Source organism: Zeus faber, assembly GCF_960531495.2.
Source record: "Zeus faber genome assembly, chromosome: 6".
NCBI classification, from domain to species: Eukaryota; Metazoa; Chordata; class Actinopteri; order Zeiformes; family Zeidae; genus Zeus; species Zeus faber.
The window spans coordinates 29,719,261-29,738,170 of NC_137201.1; the positions used below are offsets into that span (position 1 = coordinate 29,719,261).

The 18,910-nt window shown below is 47.4% G+C and overlaps 1 protein-coding gene across 1 annotated transcript in view; it reads left to right on the top strand.

Annotated features, from left to right (window-relative positions):
• Window positions 1-17,188, top strand: part of LOC307232048 (cadherin EGF LAG seven-pass G-type receptor 1-like) — a gene marked incomplete at both ends in the record, with an annotated part of 53,606 nt that extends 36,418 nt beyond the window's left edge. The window contains 26 exons of the mRNA XM_080002929.1: window positions 367-533; window positions 745-930; window positions 1,595-1,708; window positions 1,830-2,007; window positions 2,466-2,607; window positions 4,454-4,574; window positions 4,671-4,854; window positions 5,034-5,135; window positions 5,252-5,346; window positions 5,561-5,770; window positions 6,705-6,888; window positions 7,097-7,161; window positions 8,451-8,563; window positions 8,667-8,834; window positions 9,416-9,542; window positions 10,080-10,280; window positions 11,593-11,767; window positions 13,233-13,345; window positions 13,744-13,823; window positions 13,961-14,087; window positions 14,402-14,527; window positions 14,952-15,082; window positions 15,497-15,600; window positions 15,831-15,959; window positions 16,374-16,607; window positions 16,878-17,188. Of these exons, the coding sequence (XP_079859055.1) occupies window positions 367-533; window positions 745-930; window positions 1,595-1,708; window positions 1,830-2,007; window positions 2,466-2,607; window positions 4,454-4,574; window positions 4,671-4,854; window positions 5,034-5,135; window positions 5,252-5,346; window positions 5,561-5,770; window positions 6,705-6,888; window positions 7,097-7,161; window positions 8,451-8,563; window positions 8,667-8,834; window positions 9,416-9,542; window positions 10,080-10,280; window positions 11,593-11,767; window positions 13,233-13,345; window positions 13,744-13,823; window positions 13,961-14,087; window positions 14,402-14,527; window positions 14,952-15,082; window positions 15,497-15,600; window positions 15,831-15,959; window positions 16,374-16,607; window positions 16,878-17,188 (3,887 nt within the window). The remainder of the gene's footprint in view (window positions 1-366; window positions 534-744; window positions 931-1,594; window positions 1,709-1,829; window positions 2,008-2,465; window positions 2,608-4,453; window positions 4,575-4,670; window positions 4,855-5,033; window positions 5,136-5,251; window positions 5,347-5,560; window positions 5,771-6,704; window positions 6,889-7,096; window positions 7,162-8,450; window positions 8,564-8,666; window positions 8,835-9,415; window positions 9,543-10,079; window positions 10,281-11,592; window positions 11,768-13,232; window positions 13,346-13,743; window positions 13,824-13,960; window positions 14,088-14,401; window positions 14,528-14,951; window positions 15,083-15,496; window positions 15,601-15,830; window positions 15,960-16,373; window positions 16,608-16,877) is intronic.
• Window positions 17,189-18,910: the final 1,722 nt, after the last annotated feature.

Below are 18,910 nucleotides of genomic sequence, written 5' to 3' on the forward strand. Positions count from 1 at the left end.
TCTATGATATCTCACATTCTACACAGAAAAAACTGGAGTTATTTTAGCACTATGGACTCAAAGTAACAAAGGAAAATACTTAACCCTGCTTTTGCTTGTGTCCCAGTAATAAGTCTATAAAATAAACTTTCAATTCAACATATAGTACTGTAAGCACCAAATAAAATAAAAGTACTTGTGTGACGCAAATATTGCAGAGATGAATCATCTCGAAACCACATTTTCCTCAAGTATGTACGTTTGATCTGGTTTGATTCCCTGATGTGAGATCCATCTGTTATCTTTGTGGTCAGATATTTATTTGACCGGTATGGATGCACCCCTCCCCATGGCACCTCATCAGTGTACCCCCTCCCCCCCCTGCAGTCATGCCCTCGCCGCTGCACTTTGACGGCCACGCCCTGCTGTGGTGGCGTGAGCCCGAGGTGACCATCAGCGTCCCCTGGTACCTGGGGCTGATGTTCAGGACCCGCCAGGCCTCGGGGACCCTGCTGCAGGCCAACGCCGGGGACTTCTCCAGGATCCACCTGGTGGTGGGTGTCTCACACCTTGTTACCTCGCCAGCACACACACTCCACATCACCCCTCAACCTTCCTGGTGGCAGCTCACATTTTTTGACTTTTTAATGTTACCGCCGTGAAGACCGCCTCGCAGCGGGACGGAACCCGATTTGCGCCGCACATTGATCCGCATGCCTGTCTATTTATTGCTCTGTGGTTCTTTATTTCTTTCTCTCCCTCCAGCTCAGCGGCCATTCCCTGCGCTTCCAGGTCTTTCTGGGCGTGAAGCGGGTGGCGCTGCTGGACTTCCCTCGGGTCCGAGTGAGCGACGGGCGGTGGCATCACGTCCTGGTGGAGCTGAAGAGCGTCAAGGACGGGAAGGACATCAAGTACCTGGCTCTGGTGTCGCTGGACTACGGCATGTTCCAGGTACACACTGTGCATGTCGTTTTGTCCGTCTCACCCAGACTCAGATGAGAAGGTTAATGCCATCTTCATCCCTGTGCGTCCAGTACAGCGACAGGCTGTAAAAAAAAAAAAAAATTATAAAAATATCTAAAAACATGTTTCTGTTTTGCTTTCCATATTTTGAACATTTTCTTTTGCTTGTATCCCTGGCCTCTGTAAAGCATTTTGGAGCTTTTGTTATTATTAATAAAGATGATTGATTGATATAAACTATACAATGATATAAAATACCTGAAAACCTAAAAGTTGTTTTAAATGCAGCGACATTCAGAACAGTTTGGTCAATTTTAAGAACAGTTGTTTTTTTGTGACCTGGTACACCACGCACAAAATCGAGTATATCAAATATTCAACTCTGAATATTTCATGAAAACCGTGTCGCTTTTCCATCGGCTCTCAAGATAATAAACATAAAAACACAACTTTTATTCTGATTCCTTTCCAGCTGTATTGCACTTGTATCTGGTTGAATTTAGAAACAGGTACTCAGGCACTTCGGTTTAAGAAAGGTTTTATGAATGAGGCTTGTGAGCCTTGATCCCCTTTTCCATCGTACTGATACAGTGAGTGTACACAGTACTGTATTAACATCGTCTCTGCCGCGCGCGTGTGTCTGTATGTCCAGCGCTCCGTGGAAATCGGGAACGAGCTTCCCGGTCTGCGGCTGAGGAGCCTGTTTGTGGGAGGTCTGGTGAAGAAGGACGGCACGGTGCTGAACGGCCTGAAGGGCTGCGTCCAGGTCAGAGGAGCACGACACTGGTCCTGAGAACCATCCCTTCCTTCCCTTCTTTCCTTCCAAACGCCGGCCCCTGTGCCCCGCAAGGCCCTGACGGGAACGCTGTGGTGCCCTGTGTTCCCAGGGGGTTCGTATGGGCGAGACCTCCACCAAGCTGGCCAACGTCCACGCCCACCAGGGTCAGAAGGTCCGGGTGACGGAGGGTTGCCAGGTGGAGGACTCCTGCGGCCCCCCCAGCGTTTGCCCCCTGAACAGCCGTTGCCACGACGACTGGGGCTCCCATCGCTGCGTCTGCAACCCCGGTGAGAACATGACAATATTATAATAATAATAATAAAACTAGAATATTAATGTTTAAAAAATTTAATACAATAGAATATAAATATTTCATAAAACTTTGCATTTAATACTGAATTTTCCATAATATAGCTTTTTCCCTCTGGGGATGAATGAAGTATTTTTTATATTGTATTTATATATTTTAAAGCGCACATACAATATTCTTACTTTCTGTACTTGCTGTATCAAAACTCATCTTCTCTCATCGTTCAGTTCACTCATCTGGCGAAATCCAATAATTTTAGATAAAAACTGTGAAGACAAGATATTATGCAAATATTACAAATAAGGTTAACATCCCAAAAGGCAAAGCAGAGGTACGGCAGGAGAAGGCTGAATGGGATGGTTTGGAAACGTTGGCCGCTCCCTTGGCCGGCGGTGAAACCTCCTCCGTTCTCCGCTGATGTGCTCCCTTTCCCAGGGTTCTTTGGGAAGGACTGCGTGGACGCCTGCCTCCTGAACCCGTGTCAACACGCGTCGTCGTGCGTCCGCCAGCCGGGCTCCGCCGCAGGGTACCGCTGCCAGTGCGGGGACGGCTTCTACGGGAAGTACTGCCAGACCAAGTAGGTCCCCGGGGGCAAGATTTTGCACCGCTCGTCATTAAGTACTGAGGGCAATGTGGATGCGACGGCCGGGAAGACAGATTCTTCATTTCACTCAACGAGAACAATCCCATAAGTTTGCAGCGACGCAGCCCAAATGAGACGGGAGTATTAATGTCCCGTCTCATTTCCATGAGCAAAGATCCCAGAATTTCTCGTCTCATATTACAATTTCAATCATGTCACATCATGTTGGATCCATTTCCAGTCGAGTGATTTGATTGGACACGATTTGTCTTTGTCTTGTAATTCCTATCACACGGAGCTGGTATAATTTAACCAGAAGCCAAAAGGTTGGTCAAGCCAAATACATTTCTTTGGCAGGTCAACAACGACGGAATAGTTCAGAGCCGCTGAAGTGGCCAGTGAGCAAATGGCGTGTGTGTGTGTGTGTGTGTGTGTCTGTCTGTGTCTGTCTGTCTGTCTGTCTGTCTGTCTGTGTATGTGTGTGTGTCTGTCTGTCTGTCTGTCTGTCTGTGTATGTGTGTGTGTGTGTCTGTCTGTGTCTGTCTGTGTCTGTGTCTGTGTCTGTGTCTGTGTCTGTGTCTGTCTGTGTCTGTGTCTGTGTCTGTGTGTGTGTGTGTGTGTGTGTGTGTGTGTGTGTGTGTGTGTGTGGCCAGTGAGTTTGGTCTCCATCAGATCTCCCACACGGAGGGAATGAGCTGAATTACGCTTGGGCCACGTCCTCCAAACATTTCCCATTGTTTCCAGGCTTTAGACCGCACCGCACCGTAACCGCTCTGACCTCCACGGCCCAGCCTCCCCCCCCCCTCTCTTTCCCTCTCTCTCTCTCTGTCTCTCTCTCTCTCCTTGGCGTTAAGCTCCTCAATGTAAACCTCTTTTCCGTGGCTTTGATCCCGGGGCCGCGTTGAATGGGGTGGTTTGTTTCCCCGCGGGCTGTGTGAATTTGTTCGGGCCTCGTTCCACCGCCCAGCTGATGGTTTCCAGGTGGTGGCGCTGTTTGAAGTTCGCCGCTCTGCTGATACGGGCGTCCGGGGGAATGTGCAGATCCAGTGGAAATAAAATCACTCTCGCGTCACATTGAGCTCAGCGACGACTTTTCTCCCAGAGCGCCAGTCGCTGATGAACCCTTTTAAATGAATGAAAAATACTGCGTTTGTATTTCTATTGTAATTCCTGTGGAAAAATATTTTAGGAGTTTCTTTTTGTTACACATCGGAACATTCTCATCATCGATCATAGTACTGATCATGGTACTGATCATAGTACTGAGCGTCATTTTCAATAAGGGAATTATCATCATCATCATTGATATAATTTAATTATCAAATGATACCGAATTTCATTATTGATATTATATCAATATTAATGCAGGTGACAATAGTAATGGAATTAAAGTCATATACTGAAACATCTTCCTCCTTCAAAAATATATAAAAAAACGATACTTATATAAAAACGAATGCAATCTCTGTAATCATATGTGAGGGATTCCTATTAAAACCAACACCTTTAATTGAGTTAAATACCAACTATCACGACACTACAACTGGGGTCTCATTTTTGAACTGAAGGCAAATGGTTGTTTAAGGGAGAGCGACTCTTTCCTCCAGATACTTTCAGAGTTTTAATGTTTGGTATTTCTCAGGACGCGTGATCGCTTTAATTAACTGTCAGAACGTCGTCCGTGTGGTGGTTACATTGATTCTCTGACCTTTGACTGAATTTGAGTTGCTTGTGATTTGACACGTGGAGGTTGCTCTCAGGCCTCTTATGTCTCTGTTGATCATTTTTAACCTTTTTTTTTTTTTTTTTTTTTTTTTTTTTTTTAACAACACTCTTCCAGATCCAGTCTCCCCTGCGCTCGTGGCTGGTGGGGAGACCCCGTGTGCGGCCCCTGCAACTGTGACGTCAACAAGGGCTTCCACCGCAACTGCAACAAGACCACGGGGGAGTGCCGCTGCAAGGTAGGAGCGCGCCCGGCAGGGAGGGGGGGGTTGGGGGTGAAAGGGATTCCGTCCCCTTCTCTCCGTTATCGACCGGCTCTGCCTCGCTCCACCCAGGACAACTACTTCCGGCCGCCGGGCGTGGACAGCTGCCACCCGTGTGACTGCTTCCAGGTGGGGGCGCTGTCTCGGACCTGTGACCCCGCCTCGGGACAGTGCCAGTGCAGGACGGGCGTCATCGGGCGACAGTGCAACCGCTGTGACAACCCCTACGCCGAGGTGACCTCCAGCGGCTGCACGGGTGAGCTTTTATCCGGACTCTTTTTTTTTTTGTGACCCTAACCATGTACTCAGTGATAAGTCAATTTGCGGATAAGTCTACCTGCGTAAACACATTCATCATTCACCCGGCGTCCGTTCCATTCATGCGAACGTTTAAAAATGTATCCAACTATTCATTCATTGCGTGGTTTTTTCCAGTGGTGTATGAAGGATGCCCCAAAGCGTTTGATGCCGGCATCTGGTGGCCCAAGACCCAGTTTGGTCAGCCCGCCGCCATGAAGTGTCCCAAAGGCTCCACAGGTAAAAGAAAGCGACGCGCGAAAACCTAATCTCATTCATCCGTCCATCTCCTACGAGGCTTGTGCGTTTCGAGGGCTCCCTCTTATTCTCCCTCTTATTCTCCCCCCTTCCGCCAGGCACGGTGATCCGCCACTGCAGTGACGAACACGCGTGGCTTCCACCGGACCTCTTCAACTGCACCTCCCTCACCTTCACTCAGCTCATGAAGGAGGTTCGTCCGCTTCTCGCTGGGTTTGGTTTCGGCGAGACCCCCACCCTCTTCTACCTGAGCGTCCTTAAGATCATATCAAACCGACCTGTGTTCTGACAAAAGAAAACAAGAGTTTCCACCTGATTTTCTCGCGATCTTGAGAATTTTGTCTGGGAAACCCCGGACCGCCTCTGCTGTCCTTTGACCTCCGACCCCCCGCTCCTCCACCTCCCAGGATGAGGAGCTGCACCTCAACGGCTCTCGGATGAACGGGGAGGCGTCCCTGCACTTGGCCCGCATGCTGCGCGTCGCCACCGAGCAGACGCCGGACCTCCACGGCAACGACGTGAAGACGGCCTACAGCCTGCTGACCCGCCTGCTGCACTACGAGAGCCAGCAGCAGGGCTTCGACATGGCCGCCACGCGGGACGTGACCTTCCACCAGGTGCTTGATCCACTTTCGTACGCCGCCCTGTGGAATGCTCCGTTCCTGCGTAACGACCCCCTTCTGATGCCTTTTCAAGTACTATTTGCCACGAGACCCCTGGACTTTAAGTCGCTAAACAGCGTGCGTACAAGCCGGTGCCGGTCGGTTTTCCTGCTGCAGGGTTTCGTCTTACTCTGTGGTGGTAAGATGAAACCCCGATGGGGAGACGGAGGAGAACCGGGCGAGGGATTTAGGGAAAGCAATACAAAGAGGCGATTAGCACAGACTCGATGACTCTCATTACGGCCTAATGTTGACGGCGAGCGGGGGGTGTTCCTGGCTGCGCTCCAGCACCTCGCCCCATCACCGGGACAAAGGGCCCGGCTGGAGGTAGGGTGGAGGTAGGGTGGCGGGGCGGCGGGAGGCGTCCTGGCACCTTGGCCAGCACAGGTGTTGGTTCGGGGATTAAGACTACCAAGAAACCACTCCCTTTATACATCTGGGTTTCTTTGATTGTGCTGTCTGCTCAAATGTTGTGGTATGTCGACGCTGCGTTCCACATTCCATCGGAAACTCAGAAATCTGAAACTGCAGTCGTTAGTCCCAGCCTCTGAGCTAGATGTGTTCCCTTGCTTCTGTTCAGGAAGACATGGACGCCCGTAACGAATGTGCCTGGTAATTCCGCCGAGCCACAAAATATATGTTAACAGAACATAAAAACTACAGGGCCGTTTAGATCCAAGTTAGTCTCTGCCCCAAAATTCAGACTCGGATTTCCGACTTACGTGGGCGTTCCCTCCCTTGAGTTTCCACTCCGATGGAACGCAGCGTTATTCTCGGATCGGTTTCAAAAGTTGTTGTTTCCTCTTCATTTCTTTCTTTCTGCTTTCTCCTTTTTTTCTGTTCATTCTTACTTTTACATAACACTGCGACCGGTCCTTGTTCACGCTAGAACATTGTCCAGGCGGTGGCGGCCATCTTGGACCACGGCAGCGGCATGCACTGGAAGCTGATCCAGCGCACGGAGGCCGGCACGGCGCTGCTCCTGCGCCGGCTGGAGGAGTACGCCCAGAACCTGGCACGGAACCTGTGGAAGACCTACCTGACGCCCTTCACAGTGGTCTCCCCCAACATGAGTGAGAATCCAAACTGATGCAGGGTTTTTGGTGTTGTCGTATTTTCAGTGGCATCGTATTGACGTGGAATTGAGAAATCATAATATTTTCATATACAGCTTGTGAGTTTTCACAACATGAGGTCTGTAATATTTGAGGGATCCTAAAACAAACTGTCCGGTGTTATTGATGGTGGTTCTCACCGCCGCCTCTTTCTGCCTCCGCTCAGTTTTCGCTGTGGATTACGTGGAAGCCGCCGGCTCCGAGGAGGAGCGCGCCTCCCAGTTCCCTAAGGTCCAGTCCGTCCTCCCCGCTGACTTACAGTCCTACGCAGTCTTCCCAGAATCCCTCTTCCAGACTGAAGACATCCAGAGCACACCAGGTTCTGTATCAGAGAACAAATTTAATTGTATTTAATTGTATTTATTTATTTATTTAGTTATTATTATTATTATTATTGATTTATTTGTTTGTTTGTTTATTTATTTATTTATTGGCCAATAAGGGCTGTCCTATACAGGAAACAAAGTATCATAACAAATATCAAAACAAAAAAATCGAAATATGTGAAAATATGAATTTTCTATTCTAAGTATAATAATTGCAACACAGACAATATCCTTATACCGTTTTTCCTCAAATAAAAACTGGGCCTTGAATAAATGTCACGGTCTACACAAAGAAATAAAAGCCAAATACAGACTGGGGGAAAAATGGATCGTAGCTGCGGGCTGTTCGGGTGTGGAGCTCCACTCCCAAACAAAGCAAATAAAAACATTTTTTTAATATTTAATTGTAGATGTATTTTATTTTCTCCATTTCGTTCCGCTGTGTAGCAGGTCGCTTCTTCGCCCCGCTCGATCCAAGCAGGAAGTGATGCGTTCAAGGCGAACTCGGAAAACTTTAGGGACTTTTGCAACTTTTAGGGTGGCTACTATCTACTACTCTCTCTTTCACCCGGCATGTGTTTGCATGGCACCCAGACTGAAGTTTGATTTAAAATCCATACTAAAATATGATCAAATAAGCTTGGATATACTTTGGAATTAGACATAAAAGCCTGCCTCTAAAATAAGCCTGCTTCCAATAAAGGCCTGGAACCCTCTGCAGTTGAGGTAAAGGCCGGGCAGTATTTGAGGAAATACGGTATTTATTTATTTATTAACAACTAGTTTAGGAAGCATTTGATGAAAAGCATTACTGTTCGGTGGCGAAAAAGCTCACCACCATCATTGCTGCTCATAAGATTTTTATATTTATTGAATCCAATTGTGATAGTGAATCACAAGTCCGAATAACTTGTTTTACTTTTGCTGTATACTTGAAATAGGGCTAGGCTGTGGGTTTGTGGACGTGGGTATGGAGGGGATGGTTCTGTTGGGGAGTCTGGATTTCTAGTGGGCCTTATTCAATGAAAAAAAAACAATGACAACCTTACTTAAATTCAGTATTTTTTTCTATGTTTGGGGACAGTTCCCATGGAAACCCCCATCGATGGTCCGGCTGTTACCACCGTCGGCGTCCCCGCTGTGGTTCAGACCGCTTCCACACCGATCTCCGAGTCTCCGCCGGGGTCCACCAAGAAGAAACGCCACGCTGAGGTGCGGGGTCCCCTCCCGGTCGCCGTGGTGATGGTGTTTCCAACCCTGGGAGATCTGCTGCCAGAGAACTACGACCACGACCGCCGGAGCCTGAGGTGGGTGTTCCCCCAACATCTCATCTTCACCTCTGCCTGCCAGAAACTGGTTGACTTGGAGATGCACCGACACCAACCCCGCACTGTGTGTGTTTGCCTCCAGACTTCCGAACCGCCCGGTCATCAACACGCCCGTCGTGAGCACCGTGTTCTACCGGGAGGCACTTCCTGCGAACGCCCCCTGGGACGAGCCCGTCACGCTGCAGTACAGACTGCTGGAGACGCAGGAGAGGACCAAGCCCGTCTGCGTCTTCTGGAACCACTCTGTGGCGTAAGACCAATGTGGAACTAGTGGATTGAGAAGCAAGCATGTTTGCTATCGGGAACACATGACAAATATATGCGGTGTATATGCACTGATGGACGAATAGACTAACTCAGCTATTAACATTCATCCTTTATTATTATTTTTTTATCTAGGTGCTTGTTTGAGTATCTGCAGTTAACTACACTGAAAATTGAATCATAGAATGACCACAGTATATCATTATGATGTATTATAGCAAAGTCATTCAATTGCATATTCTTTCCTATTACTTTCTTTTTGGTTGTTCACTCCTCTGCCTTCTTCCAAAAGCCCCACAGTTTAATAGGGGTAACAGCTGTCTAACAGTTTTTTTGTACACATGCTTGTTTAAGTGTCGTCATTCTGTGAAATTGTTTTGTCAAAAAATCCAATATTTTATATATTGATTTAAACAGCCATTTTTTTTATGCTTTGCCCGTGCTCCTCTCTGTGCCATTGTTGGTGGCGGTGTCTGCCTAATCCATCCAACGCAGACGCTCTCATGGGCGGCCACTTGAAGTCGCCTTCACAGTCTTGTCTGGGTCTTTGCCCGTGTCTGCTCTCAGGGTGAAGGGCTCCGGCGGTTGGTCGTCCAGAGGCTGCGAGCTGCTGTCCAGGAACTCCACCCACATCAGCTGTCAGTGCTCACACACCTCCAGCTTCGCCGTCCTCATGGACGTGTCCAAGAGAGAGGTACGAGAGACACGGACAAACATAAAGTCCCGTCAAATGGAAGTACTCAAAGAACACATAACTAATAAATACATCGAATATTTAGAATTTTGAATAAAATCAAATATATAATGTAATAATATTTATAACATGCACACTTATTCCATGCACAAATTCATGCTTTTACACTTTTGTTGATTTATCATTGTATGTAAATGTTTCTATTTTATTAGTTATATTTATTTCATATATATTTTAATTACTTTAGTGTTATTTTTACTACTATATTTGTTCTGTTGTAAGCAATTTCCCTCTTTATTCTGGATGAATAAAGCATGTACCTCATCCAATCTAATCTGATTTAAAATAGTAATTAGTTGTGTACAGATTAATTGATAGAAGTGAAATAATCACTAATTGTCGTCCTAATGTCATTTAGTAATTGAATGATGTTGGAATCGGGGGATCCTTGGAACATAGAACGCTTAGAACATTTTGAAAGCCCTGAAGCAGTCTACCGCAGCCCAGAACTGAAACGTGAGTTCTGCGCTCCCCCAGCACGGCGAGGTCCTCCCCCTGAAGATCGTCACCTACACCACCATCTCGGCCTCCCTGGTCACGCTCCTCATCACCTACCTGCTGCTGGCCATCCTGCGCAGGCTGCGCTCCAACCTCCACAGCATCCACCGGAACCTGGTGGCCTCCACCTTCCTGTCCGAGCTGGTCTTCCTGTTCGGGATCAACCAGAGCGACAACACGGTAGGACGGACAAACACCACCTGAATGTCTCTGTAAAATGTGAGCGTAATTGGGTTTTTCATTGATGACTCAGTGCCCACATGACTCTGGTGCCACCTAGGGGCCAGAGGGTGACACACATGCTCGGTGCCCTTTTTAAGGATGTGTGCTCAAGGAAATGCGTATGAGTGTTAAAGCGTCTTTTGGGAGCAGCCACAAAAGTAATATTTCTAGAGGTGCAACGATAACATTTTCTCTCTACCAGTACCGAGTCTCTATCTCGATCCAATCTTTTACCGTTACTGATCATATTCGCTTGGGACCGTTAGAACGTAATGATTCACGCTTCGCCATCTGACATGTGTGACATTGCTCTTGGTGTCAGTGTCGTATCAGGGACATCTTGAGATACCGACACGCTGATATCCGTGGTGTGGATAACAGAACAAAACCAAAAAGGAACAAACATGAGACCCTTTGACTTCACTCATTTCTGCCAGTACTGGAGTCGGATGTCGGGTATTGGTACCGTACACCCCTGACGTCCACCGGCTATAACCGTCAATATTTCTTTGATTTCTTTCGCCTTCACCCTGCCGAACCTTCTGGACGCGGTGCCCGAGGCTCCGAGACGGAAGGAAGCCGAAAAGGAAACACAAGCTTTTAGTGTCTCCCATAAGAAAACTGTTTGATGGAAACTCTAGAGATAAAAACAAAGAGGAAGCCTCCAGCTGTGAGGTTTGTTTTCCTCCACGGAAACAAAAGATGAGAGGGCCACAGCAACTTGGACGCAAAGTAAAATGAAAATGGGTTTCCATTCTGCCTGACTGTGTATGAGACTTCAGTCTGACACAATTTACTGTAAGTAAAGTTTATTTATATAGGACCAAGTAAGCAAGCTCTTCACATTAATATACAAATATGTAAAAGTGGTCAAAAAAACAGACACTGTACAAAGACAGAAATTAAACAGAGGAACAAAGGAACACAAATGCATTTATTTCATACAGAGTTGCAGTGCCATGACAATCAGAAACATCACTTTTAATAATAACGGTTGGAATTAAAAGGCTCAATCATAAATCAAAGGGTTGTATTATAAATAATAATAATAATAATAATAATAATAATAATAATAATAATGATGTCAAAATGGAAAGGTGTCTTGCCTGAAGCATCTATGCAAAAAAACTAGGATTGTCTTGAGGATTGAGAAACACAATTATTTCATTATTCATATTTCATATTTCATTGCATCTAATTTCCATTCCCACCCATTAAGAAGAAGTTTCACAAAGCACCATGAGGCTAAATCCACTGTGTTTTCTCTCAGTTCGTCTGCACGGTGGTGGCCATCTTGCTGCACTACTCCTACATGTGCACGTTTGCCTGGATGCTGGTGGAGGGTCTGCACATCTACCGCATGCTGACCGAGCTGCGCAACGTCAACCACGGACACATGCGCTTCTACTACGCTATGGGCTGGGGCATCCCCGCCGTCATCACCGGTGAGACACCGTGCACGCTGCCAACTCACTGTCAAGTTGTGACGAAAAGGGAAGGTTTGACAGTGGGCCCCCGAAAAGCTCCAGAGAGGGACTGAGAAAGTCTCCCCCGTTAAACACGGTGCTTTTGTTTTGTTCCATTCAAATAGGGAACGGATTCAAATAAATCCGACATCTACAATAAAAACACAGTTTTTTTTCACCGTTTTTATTTTATTTACTGTTTTAATTATTTTTTTCCGGAGATCGCTCTGTTGCCAAGCGGAGGCGCTCTAATGAGAGCGATCAAATGGGCCCTCCCCAAATGCCTCCTTGGACCCCCCTAGCAGCTGGGCCCAAAAAAGCTTTCCCCTTTTTCCCCCCTTATGGACGTCCCCGGGACGTCACGCCCTGGTGGTGCATTTTACCACGTGGTTTGGTCTGTATCGAACCCAAATGTTTGTCAGCAGAATTATCGACATTGATGAAATAAAACAAAGTTTATTTTATTTGATCAGTGTCTTAGAGATAGACCGATAACTTGGTTCTTTGTCCGCTTTCAAATCTGACTAGTGGCAGTTAAATAAATACATAGATAAATGGTGGCAATTAAATTATGAATTTAAGAAAAAATGTTACGGTGTGGAGTAATCCTCTGAATAAATACTATTTTCTGTGATCAGATTTTCTAAACCCAATAGAGTGGATTGTTTTTCATTATGTGTACTTTAGTACAAGTGGAATAGCAGAAATATCTCAAAATACCGAGTTCTAAAAAGAAATGTCCCGCAAATCACATATTAAAGGCATGCCTACGTGCAACACTTTACACACATTGACATGTTTGCAAAACCAAACGTCCACAAGCAAAGAATGTTCTTCTCATACAACAAAACTGTACGTTCATCCAGAAAAATAACTTTTGTTCACGCAGGCGCTCGCTCATTCCTGCTCACACGCACGCACACACACGCGCGCACACACACACACACACACACACACACACACATAGAATGCACACATACAGACATACAGCACAATGCACACAGACACAGACAATGATGCAAAACAATATCTTTGTACACACACAATGCGAACCCGTCATGTGTTGAACACACGCATACACACTAACACACACACACACACACACACACACGCACTCGAGTCACATGACGGTTCATGGAACACTGAGCGTGTTCTGTGTACGTTCGCCTTTTGTCTGTCGGGGCTTTTTTTGTTGTTTTTGCGAGATTTTGTGAAAGTTGACACTCACTGCACTGCACAACAAAACACACACAGATATTGTTTTTTTTAACTAAGGAATATTAATATCTGATATGCTGATACTTTAAAGAGCTGGTTGTGGTCCGTAGACCGTCGATAGGGGACATACTGTACGGGAATGAAAAAATGTCTCCAACACCTCAAATGACTTCTCTCTCATTCTCTCTCTCTCTCTCGTTCATTCTTTCTCTCTCTGTCTCTCCAGGTCTGGCGGTGGGTTTAGACCCTCAGGGTTTTGGGAACCCGGACTTCTGCTGGCTCTCCGTCCACGACTCTCTGATATGGAGCATCGCAGGACCCATCGCAATAGTAGTGATGGTGTGTGTGTGTGTGTGTGCGTGCCTGCGTCCGTGCGTGCGTGCGTGTCACAAATCACTGCTAAACGTGACAAAATGTAAAAAGCTGTTCAGTCAGATCATTTCCACAGGTGATATACATCTTGTGATCTTAGCATCACTCAAACAGAAATGCCTCTTTTAGTTGGAACTTTTAGACGCCGTCAAACTGGTTTCAACCAATGCTCATAGCGTTTATTTGATGAACGTGTTACTTTGTCCAAGGCTCATGAAAGATTTGAAGATTTGAATTGATGAAAATAATGAAAGAAAACACTCAACATTCCGAAGGCCTTTGTTCATTATAGATGTTATTTCATGCAATGGTTCTCTCTCTCTCTCTCTCTCTCTCTCTCTCTCTCTCTCTCTCCTTCCTTTCAGGCCAACATCGCCATCTTCCTCCTGGCAGCCAAAGCGTCTTGCAGCCAGAGACATTGGACGTTTGAGAAGTCTGGAGCCATGTGAGTCGTGTGTTTAATTCCTCCAAATGGAACGTTACACTGACTTGTTCGTCCATATTTTTGTTATTATAATTATTATAATCATCATAATTATTATTACTAATAAAAATGGACCCCTAACCTCTCGCCTCCTGCAGCTCGGCGCTGCGTCTGGCCTTCCTCCTGCTGCTGCTCCTCAGCGCCACCTGGCTGCTGGGCCTCATGGCGGTCAACAGCGACGCCCTCTCCTTCCACTACCTCTTCGCCATCTTCAGCTGCCTTCAGGTACGTCGGAACGATGTCCGCCCTGTGTCAACACCAAGTGCTCAAAGGAGGGAGTTTGGGCCCCTGTTACCTGAGCAGCTCTCCCTGATGCTGATTGCGTAAAATCTGAATACTGAATTTATTCCTGTGGAGCGGTATTTCTGCCAGTACACTGTACACTACCATGTACTACGATGTACAACACTCAACACCCGACTGTCAAATACATAGGGTATCTCAAAAACCCCACATAACTAAGATAAACTGAAATAAACATATACATATCACAAAAAGTCATACAGTAGCTTGCTTGACGTTGCTGTCGCGGCCTGCAGGGGGCGTGCATCTTCCTGTTCCACTGCATCTTCAACGACGAGGTGAGGAGCAACCTGAAGGACGTCTTCGTTGGGAAGAGGACGATCAAGGAGGAGCTGCTCTTCACACGAGCTGCCATGCTGACGGTGAACCCTTTAATTCAACATCCACACTGGAAATCCACCCCCCCCCCCCTCCCTGAATGAAATATCTATTATTATTTGTATTTATTTTCAATTCAGATGTAATTGACTTGAGTTGATGGAAGTCCACCCCAGTAATCAACCGCTTTATAATTTTTAAGATTTTATCCCTTTTAACCTCTCACTCTAAAATCTAAAACAGTACAAAGTACACAGTACAGTGTGTGCAGTTCAGTACAAATTATCAAATGTAAGTTAAAAGATTTCACAGTGACTCCAGAACTTGTCAGTTATTTTATAAATGGACACATTTGCATCGTAAAGTATGAATAGTGTAGTATGAAAAATGTAAACAGACGTCACATAACAATTCACATGCAACGTGTGTGTCGTGCGTCTATGAACGTCCTTCCCCCTCTTTTTACAGCGCTCGCTGAACGGTAAACACTCATTTACGGACGACGACGGTCTGTATCGCACCACGATCGGAGAGTCGACTGCGTCGCTGGAAAACACCGTCAGGTCGACCAGGAGCGACTGCAGCAGCAGCCAAGCTCGGTAAAAAAAACAACCCAAAAAAACCAACAGGTTTCAGTTGTTCTAGTGGCAAACAAGCCAAAGGAATCCAACGATAAACATAAAGCATAAAATACCTTTCTAGTATTTAATAGTAACAAAAAATGAAGAGATATTATTACAAATTGTACTGCCTTAAAATGAGTTTTGGTTGTGTGTATGTTCTGTGTGAAGGAGAGATGAGTAAAAGAAACAAATAAAGGAAAAAAGTTCAAATTATTAAACATTATTTACAAGCTCTTACTCAGAAGCATTTAATTTTCAACGAAACAAAGAAAAACGACGCTGTGGTGCCTTTGAGACCGTGGCACTTTTGAGACAGAGAATCCCATAATACCCTTTATGAACCCGCGAGGGGGAACAACTTAACGACTGACTGCGAGTCTTCCTGCGCAGGAACGACTCAATCCTGAAGCGAACCTCCTCGAGCACCGCGAGGAACGGTCACCGTGGCGACGGAGACCCCTCCGCTTTCATTCGCAAGCGCTCCAAGAGACAAGGTGAGCGGCGTCTGTTGTTCCACCAAGGATTCAAAAAGAAAACTCATTCGCTCCGTCGCAGGTCACCGCCCGGACCTTGACTACTCGACTTCTTTGCCGTTGGCCGCGCCAACGGCCATGGCGGCGCGCCACGTTCATACTTCCCTCCTACCGCACAGTGGATATGACCGGGGCTGCAGCGCCGCGGGTCCGAACCCTGACGTGGATGTTTTGTTTTCTTCCCCCGACAGAGTCCGACTCCGACAGCGACATGTCGGAGAACAGCAGCTCGTACGCGTCGTCGCACTCCGACGACAGTGACGACGACAGAAGGCGGCACCGTCAGAAACACCGGTGGAACAACGAGAGAACGCCTCTGGGTAATGCAGCCCGCTGAGCGCATTACCCGCATGCAACCGCACAATATATACTGTATGTGCACAATGTATACTGTATGTGCACAATGTATACTGTATGTGCACAATATATACTGTATGTGCACAATGTATACTGTATGTGCACAATGTATACTGTGTGTGCACAATATATACTCTATGTGCACAATATATACTGTATGTGCACAATATATACTCTGTGTGCACAATATATACTGTATGTGCACAATATATACTCTGTGTGCACAATATATACTATATGTGCACAATATATACTCTGTGCACAATATATACTGTATGTGCACAATATATACTGTATGTGCACAATATGAATGCAATACACAGACGCACCCGCAGGGATTACGATGTGATTCAACGATTCACTCTTTCCGTAAAAAGCCCACGCGGGGCCCGACCTGGTCGGACCCTACTGGCCCGCGGAGCCCCCGACGGCGAGCGAGGGCGAGGGGCCCGGCGGGGGGGAGACGCTGCGGGTGGAGACCAAGGTGAGCGTGGAGCTCCACCAGGACAGCAAGCCTGGCGCGGGGACGGCGTCTGAGACGGACGGCGCGGAGAAAGACAAAGCCCCCCCCAGCTCCCCAGATAGCAACCACCCACGGGAGAGGAGGAGAGGTGAGCCAGGCCGGGGAAAAGAGGTGGGGGTGGTGGCGCAAGTCGTATCTGACAAACTGAGGCGACGCTTCGCTGCCTTGATATGTGACACGTTTCTTTAAGTTTGAAATAAAAATACAATGAATAAGTATTCATTCGATCGTCAAAGTCTTTGTTTTGGACCTTCCCGGACCACTAGGGGCGGTGCAGCCCATAGTTTTGCCTCATCTGTTAGAAAGTGTTCAACGATGCTTTGCGTTGGAACTCACTTCCGCGTCTTCTCCCTTTCAGGAATCCTTAAAAACAAGATCACCTACCCTCCCCCTGTGGCCGACAAGAACATGAAGAATCGTCTCCGGGAGAAGCTGAGCGACTACACCTCCCCCACCATCCCTCCCCGGTCCCCGGTCATCCCCAGCTCCCCCACCAGTAGAGGTCTTCGGCACGTCACCGGGGGCAACGGTGTTCTCATCAAACTACCCCCTCCCCGCCCGCCCTCGTCCCCGCGACAGCAGCACAACGGGGTCGCCATGGTGACCACAATGCTGGCAACTCCGGTGGTCAACGGGACCAAGGAGCATCACAGCTCCGACTCCGAGTAAGTTGTTTTCCATCGTGAGGCGTCCATCTTGGAGGTCTCAGGGTTCTCTGTTATCTGTTTTTTAGGAAGACCCACCGGGTTCGGGAACCCCTGAGTGTCGGAACGGTTCTAATCGAAACACAACTTTCATTTTCTTCCCAAAGTGGCAGCAATGAAACCTCGATCTGATGTGGATTGGGAGGACAGATGATGCTCTGCCGTACAAGGGAGCCTGGAGCTGATGGGCCTCAAATCAAAGACGCTTTCGTCCTACGAAGTCTCGAGCTCCCTGCAGACTGAAAGAGACCAAAACAGACGTTTGAAAAAGGGAAGGGAAGAGGTGACGGATCATCAGGGGGCGGATCTTTAGCCCACCCTTGAAGAGAACGTCAACGTGCGGACCGCCCGGCCTGGCAACGCCCGCGTACATGCCGGGGTCCCGCGCCGGGGGCGACCTTCGGGTGGGATCTCGGAAATTGAGAACAGGAACAAACTCAAACCTCCGCTCGAGAAGCTCGGTGGCCCGGCTTCCGATCAAGGTCTGCGTTGGTCTGCCGAACCGAAAGCCATCCCGGAAGACCTGTGCCTGTGACCTGGGAAGACCCCCCTGTCCGGAGAAAGACTTCAAACACCGTACCCGCGCGCCCCCATCCGTCCACTCCCTCGGCGCTTCTTCTCGGTCGTAGTTGTTGTGGTCGAACGAGGAAGAAGTGTCTTTTTACCCGCAGCTCCCCTCAGCTTTTTCCCCTCCAGCGGCCACACTTGCCCGGGTGCCACTAGGTCAACGCGGAGGGCAAAAGCCCACCCGCGTGTCCTGAGCCTCCCCCGGTGATCTCCTCCAGAACCCAGTAAGCCCTCGCAGGGAGGCAACCGGAACAGACGGCCGGATGTCTTCCCAACGCCTCCGTCCCAGAACCAGCCACCCTGCGGATGTCCCTCACCCCCGCCCACTTGGATATCGGCTTTAATTGCCCGACAAAATGACGGGAAGTGATCGTATGTACGCCAGCAGCTGAGTTGCCACAGAGGGCTTGGAGAGGAGGAGATGGAAATGGTCCGATCCACCCTTCAGCTTTCACCTCTCCATAAGTTGTGGTTTTTCCATCTTGTTCTGGGGAGCACTGCCATCGATCAGGCCGGGAAGGGTTCAGATCCACACACAGCCGAGGCCCCGTCGCGCTCCTTTGTGCGGACAACGGCCACTTTGACCTTGTTTAAGAGCATTTTCCTGTAACTACTGTTGACGTGCCACGATGACCATACAGAGGTCAGGAATGAAGAGGCATGGATGTCTTCCACAAAACAGCCCCTTTGCCTTTCTGCCGAAAGTGTAGATATGTTGTATTTTGACTACTTGTGTATAGAAGATAACTAATTTTGTATACTTTAGATAGTTTGAATTGTGAAATGTACAGTAAGTAGCATACATTTGAATAATCAGGTTTTTCGGGTTAATTTATGTCGATTTGTGGATTTTGAGGAGAAGTACTGATTTGATTCCCTATGTGAATCCACTGTTGTTAAGGGTTGCTGAAAAGCGAAATCAAAAGTGTTTTCCTACCTTTTAACGTCAACTGAAGATGGGAATCAACCAAGTCAAATGAACAACTGTTTAGAAGCACTGCTTTCATTTGCCCGTATCTCTCTCGTGAAGTTAAATGAAGAGATTGCCTTAAAAATGTCACTCAAATTGCAGCTGAAAAAAAAGTCTTATTTCTTTATGGCTTTAGAGCAAAGTGATGAT